This window comes from Colossoma macropomum, unplaced genomic scaffold (genome assembly GCF_904425465.1).
Source record: "Colossoma macropomum unplaced genomic scaffold, Colossoma_macropomum, whole genome shotgun sequence".
NCBI classification, from domain to species: domain Eukaryota; kingdom Metazoa; phylum Chordata; class Actinopteri; order Characiformes; family Serrasalmidae; genus Colossoma; species Colossoma macropomum.
The window spans coordinates 26,583,943-26,606,558 of NW_023494790.1; the positions used below are offsets into that span (position 1 = coordinate 26,583,943).

Here is a 22,616-nt window from a genome sequence, read left to right on the forward strand (position 1 = left end):
CTGCTCCACACGCAAACGACTGTAGAGATGGTGGTGGATTTCAGGCGCAACCCTCCCTCCCTACCTCCTGTCAACATCAACGACTCTGTGGTTTCCACTGTGGAATTACTCAAGTTCCTGGGCACCACCATATCCAGGAAACTGAAATGGGAGTGGAACATGGTCTCCACAGCCAAGTGAGTACAGGAAAAAAAGGTTCCTCCTGAGACAGCTGAAGAAATTCAACCTGCTGCAGTGCCTGACCCAGTTCTACAAAGCGACACACCGTCACACCATCTATAAGCATCTGGTTTGGTTTCTCCATCTCACAAGAACAAGTCAAACTCCAGCACATAACCAGGACAGTGGAGAAGATCATTGAACGGAAGCCGTCAACGCTTAAGAAAATCCACAACAGCAGGGTGATAAAAGTGCGCCGGCAAAATAACTGCTGACCCCGTTCATACTGGGACATCATCTCTTCCAGCCACTTTCCTCTGATAGAAGATTCAGGGCCATCAAAACCAGCACAACTAGATATGCTAACAACTTTTCCCCCAGAGCTGTAGCCCTCATTAACCACTGTGGACACCTTGCATTTTAACCAAACTAAACCAAACAACCCTTCTTAGTGTATTACTGTAACTCCTCTGTAACATGATGCTTATCTGCACAACTGTACAGATGTTAAATTTCTGCAAAAATTCATATACTTTTGTAATGTTCTGTATATAACAATTTTATAGCATATGTCCACTCAGACCTGCACATTTCACACATCTCTTTAGCTCCTCACTGTGGCTCGTTATTATTCTTTATTCTATTTATTGTATTTTTGTTTTGATTTTCTTAGGCAAACACTTGTTAACAGTCATGTTTGGCCCATTTAGTACGTCACATGCCATACGTGTGCACTCACCAAGACAAATTCCTTGTATGTGTAATATACTTGGCGAAATAAAGTGATTCTGATTCTGATTTTTCTCTGAAGCCATTTCACCTGACGCCATTTGAAATGACTTGTTTCGCCTGATAAATGATAGCCGAGACATGCTTTTACTGACGTGTGAGACCATAGTCGTTTTTCAGTCTGGAACCTGACACTGTGGAGTAAGGATGTCTTAAACTGTACGCCGCATCATAGAGTTGGCTTTTTGTACAGACATGATATCTGCACGCAGCACAGAGTGTGTTAAGTAAATGGGTGTTAATGCAGGATGTCACATAACTAAACTTTTAAACACTGAGTAATGTTTACATGTGGGCACACTGCTGCCTCATTATGGTTTGCACAAATTAAAATAAATAAATACACAATATGTAAATATATAATTAACTTTTTAACTGGCAGTAAATGAGTTTTTATCCCATCACTGGGAGCTGTAACTCAATTAACCCTCACCGGGCATAGGACTAGTAAAATATTAAAGCAATAAGCCACAAGAGGCCGTGGGTTACTGCGATTTTAAAGAACACCCTTCCCCGTGATAAAATGGCAGTAACGCACTGCCTCGAGTGGCTTATTACTTTATAAAACGGCAGCCAACACAAAATATATTAAAATACATTATGTTTTAGATAATTATTCAAGTTATTATTTATAATAATCAACATGAACAAGTATTCCGCCAAGAAATGTAGTTCTTTTAGAACACGGTATCGCTGCTAAGCAACCACTGACCACTGAATGAGGAGAAGAACGTTCGGTCGCCAATCACTGTAAACTGCAGACATTTCACGATTTTTTACAACTTTTTTGTGATATGTAACACAGCACTGTTTAATGCAAATACTATCAGTTAGTAAGTACTTTTTGGTCACCCAATTACCACCGCGAGTATTCTTCTGCCAATCTAACGACGCCACTTTTTCTCACACTGGGGCTGAATCTCAAACAGCTCCCTAGTTCTAGTAAAGAAATATGTTTTCAGCCCCTCAGTTTAAACAAAAACAGGTTCTTACTTCATCAGTACGCTCGGTGCTCCGTGCGATCAGCATTAGAGTCAAAGATTAATCCATTAACAGCAGAAGGGTTTTTCGCGCCATGGTGCAGTAATACAGAGTTCAGTTGTTGTGAGGTGGTCATATTTTCTTAACTAAAACTAGGCTGGTCAGCTAACTAACAGGATAAAAGATAGCAGAAATGCTAAACAACTCCAAAATTAATATCACAGATATTAGAAATTCTAGCTTCTGCTGTCAAATAGTGCACTGCTTGTCGAGTATGAATGTGGATGAATCCCAAATGACCATTTTTTAGCGATATTTTGCATTGTTGGGGTGCAGGGGTCAGTGGCAGAAGAAGACACGTGGTGGTAATTTGGTGACCAAAAAGTACTTATAAACTGAAAGTATTTGTATTAAACAGTGCTGTGTTATCATATGTTTACTGTTACACGAAAAAAAGTTTTAAAAAATCATGAAATGTCTGCAGTTTACAGTGATCGGCTCCCGAACGTTTTTCTCCTCATTCAGCAGTCAATGGTTGCTTAGCAACGATACCGTACTCTAAAGGAACTACATTTCTTTGCGGAATACTTATTTATGGTGACTATTATTAATAATAACTTGAATAATTATCTAAAACATTGTGTATTTTAATATATTGTATGTTGGCTGCCGTTTTATAAAGGTAATAAGCCACTCGGGGCAGTGCGTTACTGCCATTGTATCATGGGGAAGGGAGTTTTAGAAAAGAACACCCTTCCCCATGATAAAATCACAGTAACCCATGGCCTCTCGTGGCTTACTGCTTTAATAAACACCAAAGTCAACAGGCACCCAAGTTTTTCTGTAAATACATCCTCAAACCTCAAATCTCTCAATCAGCTCAAACTACATCCAGGTTTTCATTACTGTCATACAGGCTTATTGATATGGTTTAGAGGAAAGTACGACTTAATGTGCTACAAAAATGAACAAAACTTCACCGTGTAGCTGAATGCTGCATCGTTTTTTTATAATGTGTGTTGTGCCAAATGTGGCCTGCTCCTTTAGAATTACATTTGTAATTTCTGTGGTCTAAAATGGCTGCCTGCTGCATTTTGCAGGTTGTGCAAGATTAGTTTATTTTTGAAGTTTATAGCAGGTCTTATTGTTCTCTAAACAGGGTTCATATACATTTTTACCAATAAATTTCCATGACATTTCCATGCCATCAAGGCAAATTTTCATGACCATACATTCTCTGAAACGTCTGTGTAGACATGAAGAATAAGAATAAAAATCTGTCAAAATTTATCACAGTATATCACATGCACATGCTATGTGGTTTGATACATAAGTAAACATTTATTTATGTCTAACTGTTTAGCCTGTAAATAGCGGTTCAGGCTTTCATCAAATAACATGACATACCATCTTTGCTTCGATACTTTGGACAAGGTCAGTGTCTTAAAATAAGGAGGCAGACCAAAGGTACAAATATATGAACACTTGTGTTCACCGCAAGCAAATCTGGCAGCTATCTGGCTGTCGGGGAACATGGCCTGAAAAAGCTGCCTTGTGTCTTCACATGACCTGTAGGAATAGTGAGAATTAGCCACCTTTAGCACCCACAGTACCTCTGCAGTTAGGGCTTCATTTCCGGACACAACACTCGAAATGGGGCCTTGTTTGATGGCGGACGAGAGGTTAGCACTGCAGGTGGCAGAGGGTGTCACATTGGACACTGGGGTGAAAAAGCCGGTGATGAGGTTGGAGTTGATTCACGTGCAGAAGCAGCAGCCTGGTGCTTAGCTCCTTTAGCATGGCTAGCTAGTGCTGCTTCTCCCATGTTCTAACGTTTTACTACACAGTGCACATTTTGCACGTCCCGGGTCCTGGTCTTTCTCAAGCCATGCCTTATATTTGTCCAAATGAAGCCAACCATTATTAAATCGGCATTTTCCTGGCATTGCGCAAATTTACACCTCGTCAAAGTACAAGCTGCAACTCAGGTTGGAGTCTGACGTTGCCGCACACAGAGAACAACAATGTCGAGTGACGTGACTGATCTATTTGAACATTAAAGTATTGGTTAACCAATATGCATTTTCCCAGTTGATTAACTGAACTACATATACAGGTATTTGTGAAACAAATTTCCATGACTTTTCCAAAACCTACTGGGTTTATTTATTTTTCCAAAACTTATCCAGGCCTGGAAATTGCTATTTTCAGATTCCATGACTTTTCCAGGTTTTTCATGACCGTACGAACCCTGTCTAAAGCACATCAAGTTGTTGTGACCTTAATAAAGAGCTGGTTGAGAGACGTTTTGGGGTTGTTTATAGTGTCTTTTGGCTTGTAATGTTTGTTTGCAACATCAGCCTTGTAGGTCTAAATACATCTTGGCTGATCAACTACATCTGAAGTAACTGTGCATTTTATTCTTTGTCAAATCAGCAAGGCCATACTGTGCAGAAAGCGCAAATGGAGAATTCTACTTTATGCTCACAAAAAGCAGTATATCCAAAAAGAATGGTGGACGAGGACAAGGAATGGTAGTTTAATAATTCTCAGTAGATTGAGATTTAGTCTATGATGGGCACAGTCTAAATGACGGTTGGCAGCAGGGCGCATCAGTGTCATATAAAAGGTCTCAGGTCACTGCTGCCTAGTTGCAAGTATAGTGAAGAGGCCACTGCCATTCTAAAGTCAACTTACGAGGGGAAAATCTCATCAAGCCCACAGTCTCTGGGCTTCTGACTGTAAAACTCAATTTCCTATTCTGCACATGGAAGCAGATCTTCATGGCTTTAATATGTGGTTATATATGTGAGTCTGTGTGTGTGTGTGCGCTTTGTGATTTCAGAGATATTGATATATTAACACATTTATACTTCCTCTGTGAAGAAAATATAAGTCAGTAATACACATTGTATTGACTGTGTTGTGGTCCTTTGTTTAGACAGTAGCCCTGGTTTTGCTGAAATTAGAGCCACTAATCCACCCAGCTGCTTCAGTGATTAAGCATGATGATTCCCACTACAGTTCATGCTAGTGCTGAGTCTGCATGTGAAAACCATGTCTATTACTCATTCAAAGAGCTTATGTTTTCTTGGTTATATCATTGCAGCATAGATTTAAAAAGAAAATATTATCTACATTTAGGATATGCATTAAGTCTTTTCAGCAGTTTCTATAGGATTTTCTTTTAAAATAAGATTTGCTCTACTAATAACATTATCTAATGGAATGCATATCATAACCCTAGTATACTCCAAGTTATACCACTCTAGCATAGATTTAAAAAGAGAACATCATCTACAATTAAGGATATGCATTCAATTTGTTCAGCAGTTTCTATAGGTTTTTCTGTTAAAATAAGATTTGCTGTACTAATAACAGTATCTAAAGTATGTATATCATATCTCTAGGATACTCCAAGGGACAATCTGACTCCAAAATATGACGCTGTAAAGCAGCACTTTCTCCAGGTCTCTAAGAATAGCTCTTTCCCCAGAGGATTTAAGGTAGGGATGATGATTTGACTGCAGGCTCAGCTCAATAAGAGAAAGTCATCTATTTTTCAGCAGGCTCTTCCGACTCCACAATCAACAGGGTGATGCGACTGGCTCTTTCGATCATGTCTGAGTCAATTAAACAAACAATTTGGGCCAGTGTCCATCTGCGGCTTAGCCGCTGCAGAACGGGGCCACACGTGGGATGCTTGCTTCTTTATCAGTGCCTGGCCAGATGAAATTCTGTTCTGTTTTTTTTTTATTTTTTTAACTGCCCTCACTAACACTAACTCATTACTCCCAACCTCATCAGCCTTATGCCTGCCTGGCTGTGTCTAGGCAACAGGCTGAGTTCTCCCCTTCTGCTACCAAACCCAGCGGAAGTGAGAGACCTGTTGACATGTGGACAGAACACATGAGGATATACAATTGAATTTAGGCAGCAAAAAAAACGAAAACCAGCACAAATCTTAGCATTTCCTGAGATTGCGTTCGCAGCCCGCATCTGAAAATAGACCAGACTCTAGTTCTCATAAGCCCTCAGTGGTTGGTTTCTGGCTAAGTGCAAATTACTGGATGGATTTAGTTGACCTCAGTTGCTTCCAAAACAAATGACTGAATCACTAGTCACTCAACAACATGTGCATGGTGTTAGTGCCCAACAAAAAGGGGCTTAATTTGGCCAGTTTCTCTTGCTTGTTAATGTGTAGCCAATTATACTATGTGCAAAACAGTATGTGCAAAACAGTGGAATAACAGTGGAATTGGAACATTAGCATTGCAGTTTTCTTCTTGCTGTTGCTGTAGCTTGAGTGCTTTATGGTGTCAGGACTAGCAGAGATGGACAAGGCTAATCAGAGTGACAGCAGCAGAATGCTGGATCAGGGGACAGCTCTGTGCTTCTGTCACTACACCACTACCAGCTTATAGGAGCTGACACTCTGTGTCCCACATAGTAAACGATGACACTTATGAGTGGGGGTCAATTCCTGGGTTCAATGTTAACTACCACAAGACATCAGCATGCTGAAGGTACAGTAATTCAGAGCTAAAGCATGCAAAACAGTCACTTCAAAAGTTGAGACAATGTGAAATACAAAGAAAGCAATGATTTGTAAAGCCATTTTAACTTGTATTTAAACCAAAACAGTACAAAAATAACATATTTAAATGTTTCATTTTACCAACTTATTCCTTTTTTATTTTTATTTTTGGCAGATATATGGAAATCTGAATCTTGAACTGATGTTTGCAACATATTCCAAAAAAGCTGGGATAAGGATTGGGACAAATGTTCAAAAAACATCTTAACAAGGGACGAAATCATTCATGGGTTTAAAAAGAGCATTCAGCAATGACTGACTGAAAGGATTTTAGGTACTTCCCCCTATAAAGACTCAAGGAATCCAGAGGAATCTCTGTGCATAAAAGCCAGGGCTGAAAACCACAAATGAATGCCCCTGACTTTCGATCCCTCATACTCAATGTACTATACAAAGCAGAAGCCATATGACAACAGCGTCCAGACACTCCACAGATTTCTCTGGGCTCTGAAACGGTCTGATGTTCAGTGGAACGATTGTCATCTGACAAGTCCGCCTTTTAAACTGTTCATGAAAATAACGGATGTCGTTCTCTGGGCCAAAGACAAAAAGGACCATCCAGACTATGACCAGCATAAAGTTCTAAAGCCAAGGTCTGCCAATGACACTAAATCACCAATAGTCACTAACAGTCAGCAACCACTAATCACTAACGATTTAGTGAGAAAGCATTTTTTTTTATTTGAGTATTTTGTGACAGCTTTAGTTAGCACAGGACCAGGATACACCCAGGGGTCAATACTGCCTATTGCTCTGTGCCCCTTCAAATTTTGTCCTCTAAAAATGGAGAGCCTGTGGCCCAGGTTGCCACTTGCCTTGCATTTTTCTTTCTTTTTTTTGTATTTTCTTTCCCAGAGTTTTATTTTGTTACATTTTCTTCCATTTTTTAACAAACTACCAGACCAGCTGAATTTTAAGCCATTCATAAATATCCACCATTAATAACAAAATAAATACCTCTCACTCTTCCATGCGATAAACAGAGCCTGTTCGGTAAAACACACAGCTAATTGCAACAAATCAGATTTTGTTGTAATTTACAAACAGTTAATATCACTGCGAAGGTTCTGGCCTACTTTCCAAATCCAACGTACTCCATCTTTTTTCTTTAAAACTCCACTGCTGCGTGCTCACTAATAGGGAAGAGGCTCTCCCTAGAGATTTTGCTCAGAGAGTAACAATATTAGATTCCCACGGCATGCCAGCTTCATTCCCGCAAGGACGGCAAACAGATTAGAAATAAATGGAAAAGGGGTGCCCCCAATGTGGATACTTCACGTGCGTTGCATTAGGTAGCTGCGTTCCACAGTAAAAACCTAAAAGGGCAGGTGTAATCGGTGTGTGTGCCTGTGTGTTTGCTCTCTGTGATGAATAAGCTGAGGAGCTATAAGCGCAGAGCAAGGAAAAGGGCAGGAAGAGTGAAAACGCTATCTCTGAGCTACCATGACCTTTACACTAAAAGAAAAAAAGTACAAAGCCAGGCCTCTGGCAACCGCCTACAGAAAACCCAAATTATTTACTAATTATTCCAAAATCATTCTGCACGGGGTGTGCTGTGCAGCCATTGTCCCAGCTCCTGCCTCACAGTGTGTGCATCAGCATGCACAGGGCAGAAATCTGACAACTTGACCTTTTGTGCAAGATTACTTTGCCCCACTCATTAGCATGAGGGCTCTGACTATGCGCTAATGCACACGGCAACTCTGGGCAGACCAACAAGTGTGTTATTCAGAAAGAGAAAAAGGAGGATTATATGGTTAGATACAGAGAAAATGTGCAAAAGAGACCAAATCACAGCTTTGTAAGGTTTTGGCCACAGTCCAGGTCTAGCTGATAGAGAAAAAAAGAAGAGAAAGATGTGACAAAAGTTTCAATTTTGGATAGCAATTTGTGAATCATTCTACTCCATATCAAATAGTACTTTCAGTGTGCTTTTATCTCAAGCTAGATTTTGTGATGTGCCTGGCAAGCTGTGCCCAGCATGTCTCTTGAGGAAGCTACAAAGACATCAATCAACATACAATAATGCTCTCATAACTCATTTTTATTTGTTTCTTTAAAGAAAGCTCCTAGTCTTACTATGCCTGCCAGAAAAAAGCTGCTAATGGGCTATAGTACTGCTGTGTTTATGCAATACTATAGATTCAGCAAGAGAACATCATATGTGACCTGCATGGTGTATATATTGAAGAATATAAGCTCAAGAATTTGTGATAAGGTTTGATGCATTCAAGGCTGCTTGTGAACACAGTTTGCACTGATTGACTCTCAAATGTACCCCAATGCAGCCTCAAATCACAGATCTGTTTAATGTTGATGTTTGCTGTTGACACTTTTGTGTATTTTAGTACACGCACTTCAATACTTCAACAGATTGAATAGTGAACATTCTCTAAATAATATTTCACTTTATTCCTGTTACATTGCATCACTGTATACCCTTGTTTTATATCTGTGTTTCAGAGGACTTGCACACTTTCTTTCTACTGCTGCTGATAATTATTACAAAATCCTTATGGAAAAAAAAATCAAACAGAAAACCAAACAAAACTTACTTTGTAGGGAAGAAACAGGGAGTTGACACAGGCAATCAGGCCAGCTGTGTCCTCTGCATCAGGCTGGCCACAGATAATTATCTAAGAAAGAAGGAAAGAATGAAAGACAGAATGAAGAAATCCAGAAAAAGAAAATATAGAAAAATAGAAAGAAAAAACACAGGAATAAGAAAATACAGAAATACAGAAAGAAAAAAGAAATAAAGAAAGAAATACAGAAAGAAAAAGAGGGGGTCAGTTGTGCTTGTTGCAGTAATAAGGTGGGCAGGTGTGCTGGGGATCAGGCTGCCCTTGCCTGGACCTCCAGTTTGTTATTTCTCCTCTTCAGATGACTTCTCCTGTGCAGGTGAGCTCTAACGGTCATGACACATTTTCACAGTTCTAAAATGTACTGGTAGAGGAGGAAACTTTGGAGAAAGTGACTTCACTTGAATTAGCAGCACAGCCTGCCAGTGAGTCTTTTTCATCCCTGGTTTACAGTCATGTGCAAAAAACACCCCAGTCATATAAAAGTACATGGTTTGTTTACTTTGTAAAGTAAAATAGTTAATACATCCTCTACAAAGAAAAAAATAAATCTAACATTTTTCTGCAAATTTTAGTGCACAATTTCTATTTATTTGCTGAGTATAACATATTAGATAAAATAAACCCTAAAATATAACTTTTACACAGACCACGTTTTATTTCTTTTCCAATCTGTTGAATTCAGCAAATAATCAGTAATTGTGCACAGAAATGTGTGTACTCTGTAGTGGACATGTTAACTTATTCTTACTTCGAAAATCAAGAAAACATGTAATTTGACCAGGGATGCCCAAACTTTTGCATTTGACTGTATATGCAAGTGTGAACCAAGTGTTGAACAAAACTAGTTAAACCGCTTGTTACCACACAAAGTATAACCATGTTTCACAGTGAATATTTTTGCTTTACATGAAACAAATACAAGAAATCCACTGTGATGACCGGTTGATCAGCAAACACCAGCTTCAGCATTGTTTACCTGTTTAAAGGGGTAGTGATGTGCCATGAGGCCACGGACCATGTCAGGAAGGGCGATGGGCACCTTAACTAGCCTATCAGTGAAAGCAGTCAGCAGCTGCTGAGAGCGCTGCCTCCATTCTTCATTGCCTGTCAGGTGGGACAGGAGTAGTAAGTTCAGTGCAGACACAGAGTTTGCACTGGGCTCTGCACCATCCTGATCTGCAGAGAAAAAGACACTTTCTTATACACTTAAAAACAAAAGTTCCTAATTAATTCTCTACTTAAAAAAGCAACTTTAATTAGAATAGAATACTTACATTGTGTGGAGGTTCTTTAAACTTTACAAATACTGTTTACATTCAATGATCACACTTACAAAATATACATATATTTAAGGAACCATTAAATGAAAAGTCCTTTAGGGTTCCTCTATAGCATAACTCCCAAGAACCCTTTTTGGCACCTTCATTTTTAAGACTGCAACCTTAACTGAATAACCACAATGCATATAAAATAACAATCAGATTGTTTTCGCCCTCACTCTGATATAAATACCACTGCTCTGGGAAAGTTAAGTGTCGGTACATTGACGATTCAAATGATCAATATGACCTTCACCCATTTATCAACCTACATAGAGCTAAAAGTGCCTGATAATGCAGGTGAAGTGGCTAAGAGTTGTGAGCTGACTGGTTTTATCTGCTTTTCTGTGTTTGTGTGTATGTATCCTGGGAGAAGTTTTCTGTGCTCTATGACCTCATGCAGAGTTGTGGACAGTCTGGTGGCTAAGAGACAGACAGAGGTGGTGACTGACATAGAGCACAACGCTGTCCCAAACAGATGCTATTACATTACCAATCAAAAGTCTAGAATCACTGTTTCCAGTTTGGCTGCAGAGACACATATGGTTCGAAAATCATGCTCCAAATCTCCACAAGTTTCATACAATCTGTAGAAAGCTGGAAAGAACTGAGACATTTTTGATGAACAGAACTGCATTCTAAAATGGCAATGGAAGCTGTGTAGTATCAAAATTAAGTATTTAGCATTGTTATTTTTATTTTTATTAGCAATTTGATTTTAGATTTTCTATTTCTTTCATCAAATTAAGAATAGTAAAATATGACAGGCATTCATAAATGTTTTTTTCCCCATTGAAAGTAAATAAATTTTTTATTTTCTCTGTCTCTGTGCACAAACAAAAGCAGCCATTTTAGCGGCAAAAATAAGACAAGCTTTTCTCAGACAATAAACAGCGCCAAGTCGATATTTACTATCCATCTTGGCAATTAATGATCTTCTCCTCCCAGTATTTCACGCTGTGAGAGGGGAAAACCAATGTACATGCAATAAGACAAAAGACGAGTGACTATCCCTTTGATCTTGTTACGGGTGCTAAAGGCGCTAAACGTGAATGTGAGAGTCGGTTTTTAAATGCCAAAACAGGGTCTGTGATGGTATAAAACGTTCATAAATCTGCCCCATAGTTTAAAAGCATTCCAGTCTGTAGTCCATCTTATAACATTTCAATCTACACTCTATTAGGCCTGTCGTAATTTGTTGATATAATCGGTGAGGTCAATGCTGTAAATGTATTGACATCATTAAACTGACGCACATTTTTTTCCAAAATGTGCTTTTCCTCAATACCACTATGTGACTGCTGCATGTATTATGTCAGTAGTTTTTGGCTCCAGTCATTGGTCTGCTCTATTTAATGCTACAGTTTCTGAAAAAATTGCATCAGCTGCAGCAAAATCTGATTCGGATTACTAAAGAGGCTTTTAAAAGTTTCCAAAGACCCAAGGCACCGAAAGTATGCGAGTACTTCAAATTAGCACCAAACAAAAAGGTGGTTTTTGTACACCATGCAAAGTTTCAACAACATACCACAGATGAAGCTGAAGTCAGCTTCTTGTTCGCTGGCTTCTTGTTTGAATTTTTCCAGTCCACCTTAAAAGGTGCAGAAGTGACATTCTGACACCTTAGGTGTTATAATAATAACTGCTGCACCATTTAAGGTAGAATGGGAAAATTCAAACAATAAGCTGGTGAATAAGAAGCAAACTTCAGCCTCATATACCACAGCAGCACTAGCACGACGCACGAGCACCTGAAGAGGAAACAAACAGGCACTATTCTGGATGATGGGCTGTCAAAAAAGACAAAAAAAAACTAACGCAACTGTTTGTCTACTCATGTTTACTAAATTACCATTAATGTTTTTAAAATTTGCTTTCCTTGTAGCTGCTAAATACACTCATTATTAAAGCTGTAAAATCATCCGCCTGTTACCTGAGAATTTCCACTGAATAAGTGTTTGAGAAAATCTCATTCTACATTGACTGACAGTGCTCACACAGACATTGGTTTGTGTAGATTAATCTACTAATTGGTAAAATAGTCATTAGTGGCAGCCCTACACTCACTTATTTAGGCATGCATCAATCATTTTTTTAAAATATGAACCTCATATGAAATTTTATTTTTCATTTGACCAAACTTTTGAACGGTAGTGTATGTGGACTAATAGCACAGAAACTCTCACAAACACACACACACACACATTCAATATGGCAAGCACCCTCGAAAATGACACATGCTGTCACATGCTGCTCATACAGATGAAGCAATATGACTCCCTTGACTCAAAGCACTTAGCAATAGGAATAAAAATTCATGCAAGTAACGAATAATAATAATAATAATAATAAAATCAGATATAGCGGCAGGCTATCAGATATCTGCAGCAGAGAAGGGAGGTTTGGAGTTGGCTGGTTTTGGGCAGGGCGTAAAATGGAGAGTGGCATGTGGTCTGGGAGGTAATCCGTCTTCCAGTGACAGTGTGCTGGAGATACTCCGCTCTGACACAGTGCAGCTCCGCACAGCTCCTAATGGAACTCTACACGCTAGGCTCACTATATAATGGTGCAGTCACTCTGAAAAGACGAAAAATCTGTCTTACGTCCCTTTTAATTTACCAGCAGCAACAACAAAAGCATAACAGTTTGCTTTTTTCCCCCTCTACAACCATATCTCACTGGTGTCAGTGTCATTTTCACAGTGCCATCAGTCATAGGCGGAGGCACTGCTGTGTGTTAGTATCAGCATGTCCCTCCAATTCTTGGTGACAAAATATGGAACCAAGCTGTTCAGGACATCAGAGCCAGGCACTAATGCACCTGGCAGATATGGTTTTCCCCAAAAAGGAGCTGAAACAGCATGAAAAACTTTTCGTAGGACACACAGACATAGAAGATGGACCAGAAAAAAGGACAACTAAAGGAAAAGGGAAAGGATGACAGAATTCCATGGGAAAAATGAAAGAAAGAAGGAATTGAATAGAAGGGAGAAACATCCAGTCAAAACAGAAAGGTTACCAGGGGCAATAAGACAGAGCGGTGACAGAGTGCTGAAGGATTTCACTACGTTTGCTAGCGTGCTATCAGCAATGGGGTGATGGGAGTGCTATGCAGTGGAGTGATGCTGAACACTGAGTGACAGCAGGACATCTCCTTCACCCTGTCCAAATGACTCACTCCCTCATACTCCCACATACTCCCACACCAATCAGCCCAGTCGAGAAAATACAGCACACTCAATCAATCCACACCACTCCATCTACACTACCAATCAAAAGTTTAGACATGCCTGACTGAATGTATTTCATAATCTTGATATTTAAATCTTAAAGATATTTGAATGTAAAGCTTTATATTTAAACGCTTGAAAAGTTGTTTTCTAAACAATATAAAGGTTAGGTATGTGCCTTCCAACAAATTTGATATTTGAGTACTCGTAAGGTTCATGAACGGATATACGGTAAACTGCACTGAAAGAAAAAGCAGCAAAAATAAGGAAAAAATGGATTTCAGCCTAAAGTAGTAGGCTTTCCTTAACTGGAGGTTAAACTTTAATATATTTTATTATTCAAGTATTCGTAGCAGTTCATTAATGGAGATCCGGTAAACCGCGCTGAAAGAAAAAGCAGCAACAAAAAAAGAAAATGATGGACTTCAGCCAAAAGCAGTAGGCCTTGCTTAACTGGAGGTTAAACCTGATTTGTTATTTAAAAGCAGCCATGGGAAATGAGTAGGTTTTGCATCTGATTAGTAATGGAAGCTGCCGCTTCAGAGGAGCTAACGAGCCCACACTACCTGGCAATGGATGCAGATGAGAACTCGTCTTTCTCCTCAGTGGACAAAACACCAAGAGGTTACTTTTTTTTCTAGAAATATATTTTCACTTTTTCTTGGCCTAGCTAACATCAGCTAGAGTAGTCAGCCCAGGGGGAATTTCACAAAGCAGGATTTTTCAGTTTAGCCACACAACTTAAGCTCAAAGTCAAGCCTGTCCAATGTGATAAGAGCTGAGGGACATTCTTATTGGACAGTCCTCATCGTATCTGGTTAACTGAAAAATCCTGCTTTGTGAGGACCTCCCAGTTAGCCTCTGCCTTTTCAGTCAAATTAAAAACATGTCCTTGGCAACTCGCTCAGATTCAGTGACTCACGTTTCATACTAGCAAAGTACAATATACTTACTCACAAAACTACATGGCATTTCATAGTCATGTTAAAATATCAAACTGGTGTTTCTCTAAATTGTTATCCTTTATATTTTTTCTGTTGTCCCACAATAAACCCTTAAAAATATTTGAAATGTGACTGCAAACGCTGACACTGAATTGTGTCAACTACTGGCACCTCATACATTTAACCAGAGCCAGGCCACTTCCTATTTCTCCAGTTATATGAAAAACATGACTGTCAAACGCAAGTTTGGAATAGTGATGAATCACTAAATGAATCAGGGCGAATGGAGCTAAATGGCAAAAAACGAAAAATTAAACATGTTTCTAATGATTTGTATGAGACCTTCCCTGTAATTATTGAAAGTATAACATTGTACTAGACAAAAAAAAACCTTCTCAGTACCTTTGTTTTTCTACAGTAAACAGGTTTTGGGCAGTAGGATGCTACTACTACTGCTGCTAAGGGGTGACTGATTTGACAGCTGACAAAAGCGGTTCATGCTCATAAGATGTCATGATTGTACATGAGACACTGTTAAAAAGTCCTAAAACTCAAAGGTGCTCAAAAATGTAAAAATACTGCATTCTTCTATATTAAAAATAATTATGTATTTACAAACTATTATTTTGTACAAAAGTTCCACAGAAACCCATTCATTTTAGACTCGCTCGAATGTGCTATCTAGTGCTTGACAAACCTTGGGGACATGGTGAAGCTACACACTCTCTGGTTTAACTGAGTACTTGAATATCCAGGCGTACCCCTATTGCAGGTCAAGCCTATGAATTTATTTCCACAATGAAAATGTTAACTCTTTTTGGAATGCCAATAAGATCTCAGCATGTGTGTATTTTCTTCAAGCCTGACGGAAAAGCATTCCAGGCTCTTCATGAGGCTGCTTGAGAGAACATGAGTGTGTAAAGTGAACATCAAGGAAAAACAGGCTACTTTTAATCTGATATATGAGATAACTTTGACTTCATGGTCACTGCATAATGCATAATTATTATTATTACTCCTACTCATTCCATACGTTTCATTTCATAGTTTGAGGTCTTTAATTTTATTCTAAAATAAGCAAAACAGAATAACGAAAAAAACGCAAACATCTTGAGTAGGCAGGTCTATATTTTTGACATATTTCATGACCAAAAGCCTTATGATACTCGTAAATCACTTAGTGGAAATCAGAGGTTTGGAGTCACTGTACAAATTTTGGAATCAAATCTTTCAATACACAAAACCAATTTGATTGTAAACAAATGCATAAAATGATTCTAATACGCTATTCCTGTGTAACTTCACAGGTTCAATAAAAAAATTAAAAATATATTAAATATGTCCAGAATGGTCAACAGAGCTGTAGAAGGGTGTTTTTTTTTTTTTTAACCATGCAGTGTGGTACAGTATGGTACTGCTGCTAATCCAAATACAGAACTATCTATACACTGTGTCTGTTTCCCATCATACAACAGAACTGTAAGTAGGGGGTGTTCTCTAGAGGTTGTGCAGTCACATTATTTCTCACTAGTGTCAACAGTAAACAACTGCAGCAACAATGGAAGAGTTCTGCCTTTCCATTTAATTGGGATTCTGACTAGTTAGTGTTTTCTTGAAATGGTGGTTGTATGCTTGGATATACATACACAGGTGCCGCGTTTCTGCTCTATTTGAGGCGACGTCTGCATGTTCGCCACGTTTGCCTGGCCAAGATACACTTGTAAACAAATACACGTATACACGTGTATACACGTTAGATATTATGACTTCTCATGATTAAAATGGTCATAAATTCCTATTTACTCAACTAATTTTTACAAAATTGTTTTGTTATAATCTTCAGACATAGATTAATCTAAGTTGCATGGACTGCTCTGGGTAGCTTTTATTTTTATTTCGTAACTGGGATCATGTTGGTTAGCTGTCCAAAGCAGCACGAAGAAAGTATTCAGTCTGCACTAGCCGTGAAAAACAGAGCTTAGCGGGAGCTCTGGTAGAAATACAATCACACACACATTAGCAAATCCATGAAGTGTGAGTCACGTCTAATCTTCATGCACATAAAAATGTAATAAACCCCACAAAACACAGTAGGAAGGACGAGGCTGAAGTGGGCTGCCTATTCTGCAACTTATTGTTCAAATTTTTCTTTTCCACTTTAAAGAGTGCAACATTAATATTTTGGCACCTGAGGCTGCACCATTTAAGGTGCAACAGGATAATCCAAACAAGAAGCTGATGAATAAGAAGCTGACTTCAGCTTTGTGTAGGAAGGTACTTATCTATTGTGAACAACTATAAGGATTGAGAAATGCCACCTACAATGCTTATTCAGCATGAACAACCATTGTAAATAAATAGACTATTATATGAAATAAGTTCAATATAAAATCAGAAGAAAGACAATTACATCAATGAGTTCTCTGTGCTTCATCAACCACACAGTCATATCTACACATAAACATCAAACAAACAGGAGTGCTGGTTGTTGGGTTCTCCCCATTATATAATTCTATCGCATTTTCTGATTGCAATGTTCTTGAGATAGTACAAATCTGGACAGTACCTGTCTTAACCTGCCGCTCTGCAATGATACTGAATGCAGTTGGGCAGTGAACCTGACCACCCCAAAATGGAAATCATTTTGGTATATATGAACCCAACGTGGCATCTATGTATGTACATCTATGGTTGTATCACTCAAGTGATGTGTGGCTCTGTGAAAATTGCCTTTGACCAATCAGCGGTCTGCACGATTCTAAATCCACCCATATGTCCTGGCTCGGCATGCTTTGCACCACAGAAAGAAGGGTAACCAATTTTAAAACAGGTGCTCAGGTACGATATTGATCTCTTTTTTTGGTAAAGGTTGTTATTGTACTTACAATAACACAAAACGATTTATATGATAAGTGAGTCCTAACTTTTATTCCAGTGTGCATGGTGTATTGAACTACGACTGTGTTTCATCTCACCCTGTTTGAGGGACAGCAGCAAGGAGGGGTCTGAAGGGTCACTAGAGAAGTAGCCACTGCCCTGGGCATCCCAAAATAGCTGGTCCTGCCTGCGCTGGAGTTCCTCAGCCCACTGTAGCCAGTGCACAGTCTGTGTGGCCTCAAAGAGGTCCAAGAGACCACACACCACAAATGCATAGTCATCCAGGAAGCCTGCAATGGGTGAGGATCTAGAGACAGGATGGGGAAAGAGAGTTACCACTGAACTTGAAACATAAACATAAACACAAACAAAACACAACAAAATAGAAACGGTTTACAAGCAAACGTGCATTTCCTGTTATCCCAAAACTACATGTATTAATTCTGCTTGCTTATTTGTAATTATTGTTGGCAGTTTAATGTATTTTTTAGACTCATTCCTGACTGTGCATGTACTTACTTGCCTTTTTAAATTTATTTTAATACAAGTGGCCACAAGGAATACTTCAACAACATGCCTTTTCTTTTTACCTCTTATACCTTTTAGTAATTAATATATATAATATATAGTCGGTCATGAACACTATGTTCAATTCAGATATGTGAGTCAAATATTAGACTAATAAATCAATCGTCCTTGGTTCTGGAACATGTGATTACTCTGTGTGCAGTTAATTTGTCAGTATGTGAACCACTGGCCTCTTCATTATGTTCATCAAGTCTCTGTGGATACTAGTCCTGCGCCCGGTGACGGTTAACAAAGTTAACGCTTTAACAGCCCCCAGGTTACAGACGAATTAAAACTTTGTTACTGACTCATGAAAGCCACAAGACACTACTATTATCATACAAGAGAATACACGAACTTTTAAACAAGCTAGGATGCACATTTATTGTACCTTGTCTGGTTTCACACAACAGAAAAAAACGCTTTCATGTCTCAGGAAACACGAGTAAAATGATGTTTTTGCGCTCGAACGTCGAGAAGCGGGCTCTTCAACGGCCTCCCTTCAATCGGCTTCAAAGTAGAAGGCTAACGGCTAAGCTAAGCGGCTACAAACGGTAAATGTGACACCCGCAATTTCGTTCTCTCCCACTAAATTAATTACACGTTAGTGGCCAAATTAAATATGACAGTAAACTACAACCACAGCTTTTACTGAACCGTGTCTTTATTATGTTATGCGCATTTTATTAAAGATTAAACTTCAACTCGTGCTCGTTCTCGCGTTCGCTTCCGTTTGAGGGGCCGTCACAAAATTACAGGATGAAAAGGTAAAAGGAAAAAAAAACCTCCAGTCCGGTTTAACTATTACCGCGGTTATGGTTACCCAAATAAGAGGACTCTGTTACTGGGCCAGGCTTATATATTAAGGCATATTCTTAAAGGAGCATTCTGGCCTAAAACTAGCATTTAACATGTCTTTTGTCATTTTAAGAATAGTTCACACTAGACTCGTTTTTGATGCAGTTTTAGTTGTCTGTTTGAAGGAACAGAGGCGCTTCCGTTTTAATCAGTGTTTCAGTCCACACGTGAGCAAACTCATACCAAACCTTCAAACCCATAGATATACATACATCAATGCAGTGTGCACAAAAGCCTGTGGTATTAGGGGTCCCGCTGCTAACTCACTCACCATAACGGCGCTGACAGGTTCAATGGCAACGAAATGGTTGGTTTAACAACCCTTCTCCTAGAATTGCTCTTTTCTAGTTTGGTAAAGAGCTTTTCCGTATAACGAGACCTTACACATCTTTTGTCTTTGGTTTGGGAAATGAGTAAAAATCACCCTTTTCACCAAACTCTTGGGAAATTGGAAGTTTTCAGATTTACAAATATGCTATGGCACACTAAGGATTTTCAGAGGTATTCTGGGCATTCATGGGTGAAACAATCTGCTGCAGCGCCACCTTGAAGCAGACCAGTACTGCATCTCTAAGAAATCCAAAGACAGAAACTTTACCGTTACCGGGGTAAAGCAGGCTAAACAGTGACCTCTCACTGAATTTGTATTTGATGATATATTTTACTCTAATGGACAGCGTAATGTCATAATAGGTTTATTTTCAGGGACCCTCTGGAATTTTGATTTTGAGACATTCAGGGGTCCAAGAACTTAATTAGGCGGTTCCAGACCTCCCACCTTGCATAGATGCCGTGCTGGTCTAGCCAGGCACGTCAATGGCACCACAGTGGTCAACATCACTGTTGGACTGCATTCAGTACAATTACAGAGAGGCAGTTCAAAAAAGGTACCGTTCAAATTTATGCTGTTTAAAGAACATTGCATGGGATATGATTATATAACTGAGAGAACACAGTGATCAACACTCATATTTTTGTCCTGTTTATGCATAGATGTGATCATGAGGTTGGTGAAGCACAGAGAACCTGCTGGTGTAATTATTTTTTCCTCTGGTTTTGTATTAAGTTTATTTAATTTATTAACCTACACAGGGTATGTTTACTTGAACTGTAGTTATACTGTTTTATTTACAACTATTGTTAGTGCTGAGTAAGTGTGCATTGTAGGTACAACATAACCCATATAGAATATTCACCTTAGATTAGCACCTTCTTACTGTGTTTTGGGAGTTTTATTGCATTTTTATGTTCATGCATTTATGGATTTGTTGATGCATTTTAGACTATTGTGTTTCTACCAGAGCTTGTGCTAAACTCGGGTCAGTTTAATGTCAGGTGCAGACTTTGCAGCTTTTCCTGCTGCTCTGGACAGCTTCCCAGCACATTCAGAGTTATTAACAAACAGGCATCTCAAGGATCCACCCAACGCGCCACAAGTCCCACCTTCAAGATTCATCAACAGAAGGGGGGGTTTGTAATTTTTAAACCAGAAAATCTTGCTCTACAGACTACTGTCTATTACCACAATAGGAGATGAGAACGCAAATTTACAGTGACTACAGGTTTTGTTTTGACCAGTGTGTTCTTTTATAAATACAGTTTCACATACCAGATTGAAAGGACTTCTGTATGATGAGTTACAAAGTAGTGCAAAGTATTGTGTAATTTCAATCTTAAACTAAGCTGTTTTGTGTGAATCTGACTCATATTACCTAAATTTACAAAGGGGTTTCAATAATCATGTTCTCTTTCTGTCTGAGCTCAAGTACAAATCATCATGTCTTCTATGATGACAACTGCCACCCCACTCTGACTGGTAATCTCTTTCTGCCTATTCCTTTGTTTGGTGCAACATGAGGATTTGGAAGGGTGCCCTTGGAAGAAAGGAGGAATATCTGAATCATCAAGCTTTTGGTAAAAAGTGGAGCTTTGAAGCACAAGATCATTCACAGCTTCTTTGTTTTTTCGTGCATGCTGGTCTCATGGACCATCTGTGCGATTCTCTTGATTTCAAGCAATGGAAAAGTCTCTTAATGTGCTAAAAGTGCAATGTGTGAAATAATGCTCTAAGGTGTCGAAGCAATCTCTGAAATATTCAGTATAGTAATGAACAGCACACTACGGGCCAACTTTCTTCATCAGTAAAAGTGGAAAACTCTCAAAGTGATGTATCTAACATGTTTCTAACATGAACGTGCAGTCACATCTAATGGCTGTTTTCAATGTAGGCTCTGTTTTCTTTTGCTGGGTAAACAGATTCTTGAACAACCAGGATGTTGTTGGATATGTCTGCTCACTGTCAGACTGATTTTGAGGAAAAGTGTGATTTTTTTTTCCCTTTTTTTTAGCTTTTTTAGTTAAATAATTTGTGCAAGATTAATATTTACAAATTATTTTCTACAGTTAGTGAACACTATTATTGGTTTTGCGGCTCGTTTCCACAAATGATTTACTTCCCTGTCCCATTGCCAAACATGTAAGAAACACATCTCCTGGCCAACTTGAACATGGATTCTACCTCCTATTTTGTTTGAATAATCACTAAGTACTGTGCAAAAGTCAGAGACCAACCTACATCTTATAAGTTATTCATTTTACAGTGTAGGTTCTTTTTACAAAAATATTTTCAAAAGAAAATTACACAGAAGCCTCAGTAACTACAGATAATATTTCTTTTAGTGTTTATTGCATCCACCATTTGCCTATTACAGCTTCCATTCTTTTCTGGAGACTTAGTTTCAGTTTTTCCAGGACGTCTGCAGAGATATTTTATGTGCTTCTTGTAAACCTCCAAAGGTCTTAGAAGTCGGTTTTGTTTTCATTTTGTTCTGAGAACACCAACAGCTTCTTTGTTTGATTTGCAAATGTTCTTTATTTTTATCTATTTCCTTTTTGTCAGTAAGGGCTTCTTGACAGCTTCATATTTTTCAGACTCACAGTGTTGAGTTGTCTTCTCGCAGTGGAAGGATGGACAGAAACACCTGTTTGTTGTAGATTTTTTCAGATCTAAGAGTGGAGCTTGATTTTCTCCTCTCTCTCAAAGATGAAAGCTTTAAGTGCTGTTTTTCTGATGGAGACAGTTTTGGTGGTCAACCAGGTCTTGCATGGTTGTTAGGAGTCCCATTTTCTCTTTAAATACTTTTTTAAACTCATCTAGAAAATTTCTGTTGAATTCCTTTGAATTTCACCTTCCTTATGCAAATGGATAATTAAGTTAAACGTAATCGCCACAGAAATATCTTGTGAATAAATTAATAACTTGTACTTAATTTTGATGGAAATTATATCAGTAAAGGGTAGTCTCTGATCTTTGCACAGTACACATCTATGAGGCGTTTGCCTGCGAAATGTTGGTGAGAGAGCAGTAGATATACATTAAGAGCTCTCATTACGGCACACTTGAAAGACAAAGCCAGATAGCCAAGGAAATTCTTTGAAGCTTAAAATAGACGACTTTGTTGATTCAACTGAACATATCAGGGACTTTTCAGCCTCTGGTTCCAGGCACGTCCAGTGAGGTCCCACTTTAGGTGGTTGAGTGTGAGAGAGCTGAGAGTGACAGCACTGAAGATAACACTGTGTTAGGAGAATGTGAGGAGAAGGTCTAGCGCTTGAGACAACCTCCATTCTTGAAGGTTCAAGTCATGTTTACATAACTGAGATTTCCAGAGATGAGAGAACAGCTATGGAAGCTTTGACCCTCCATCTGAC

At 38.8% G+C, this 22,616-nt stretch overlaps 1 protein-coding gene across 4 annotated transcripts in view; it reads right to left on the reverse strand.

Annotated features, from left to right (window-relative positions):
* spata20 (spermatogenesis associated 20) overlaps nucleotides 1–22,616 on the reverse strand; it is a 64,536-nt gene that overhangs the window by 26,825 nt on the left and 15,095 nt on the right. For all 4 annotated transcript variants that reach the window (XM_036572802.1, XM_036572803.1, XM_036572801.1 and 1 more), the window contains 3 exons: nucleotides 17,579–17,787; nucleotides 10,088–10,287; nucleotides 9,082–9,162 (listed from right to left, as the gene is read on the reverse strand). In XM_036572802.1, the coding sequence (XP_036428695.1) occupies nucleotides 9,082–9,162; nucleotides 10,088–10,287; nucleotides 17,579–17,787 (490 nt within the window). The remainder of the gene's footprint in view (nucleotides 1–9,081; nucleotides 9,163–10,087; nucleotides 10,288–17,578; nucleotides 17,788–22,616) is intronic.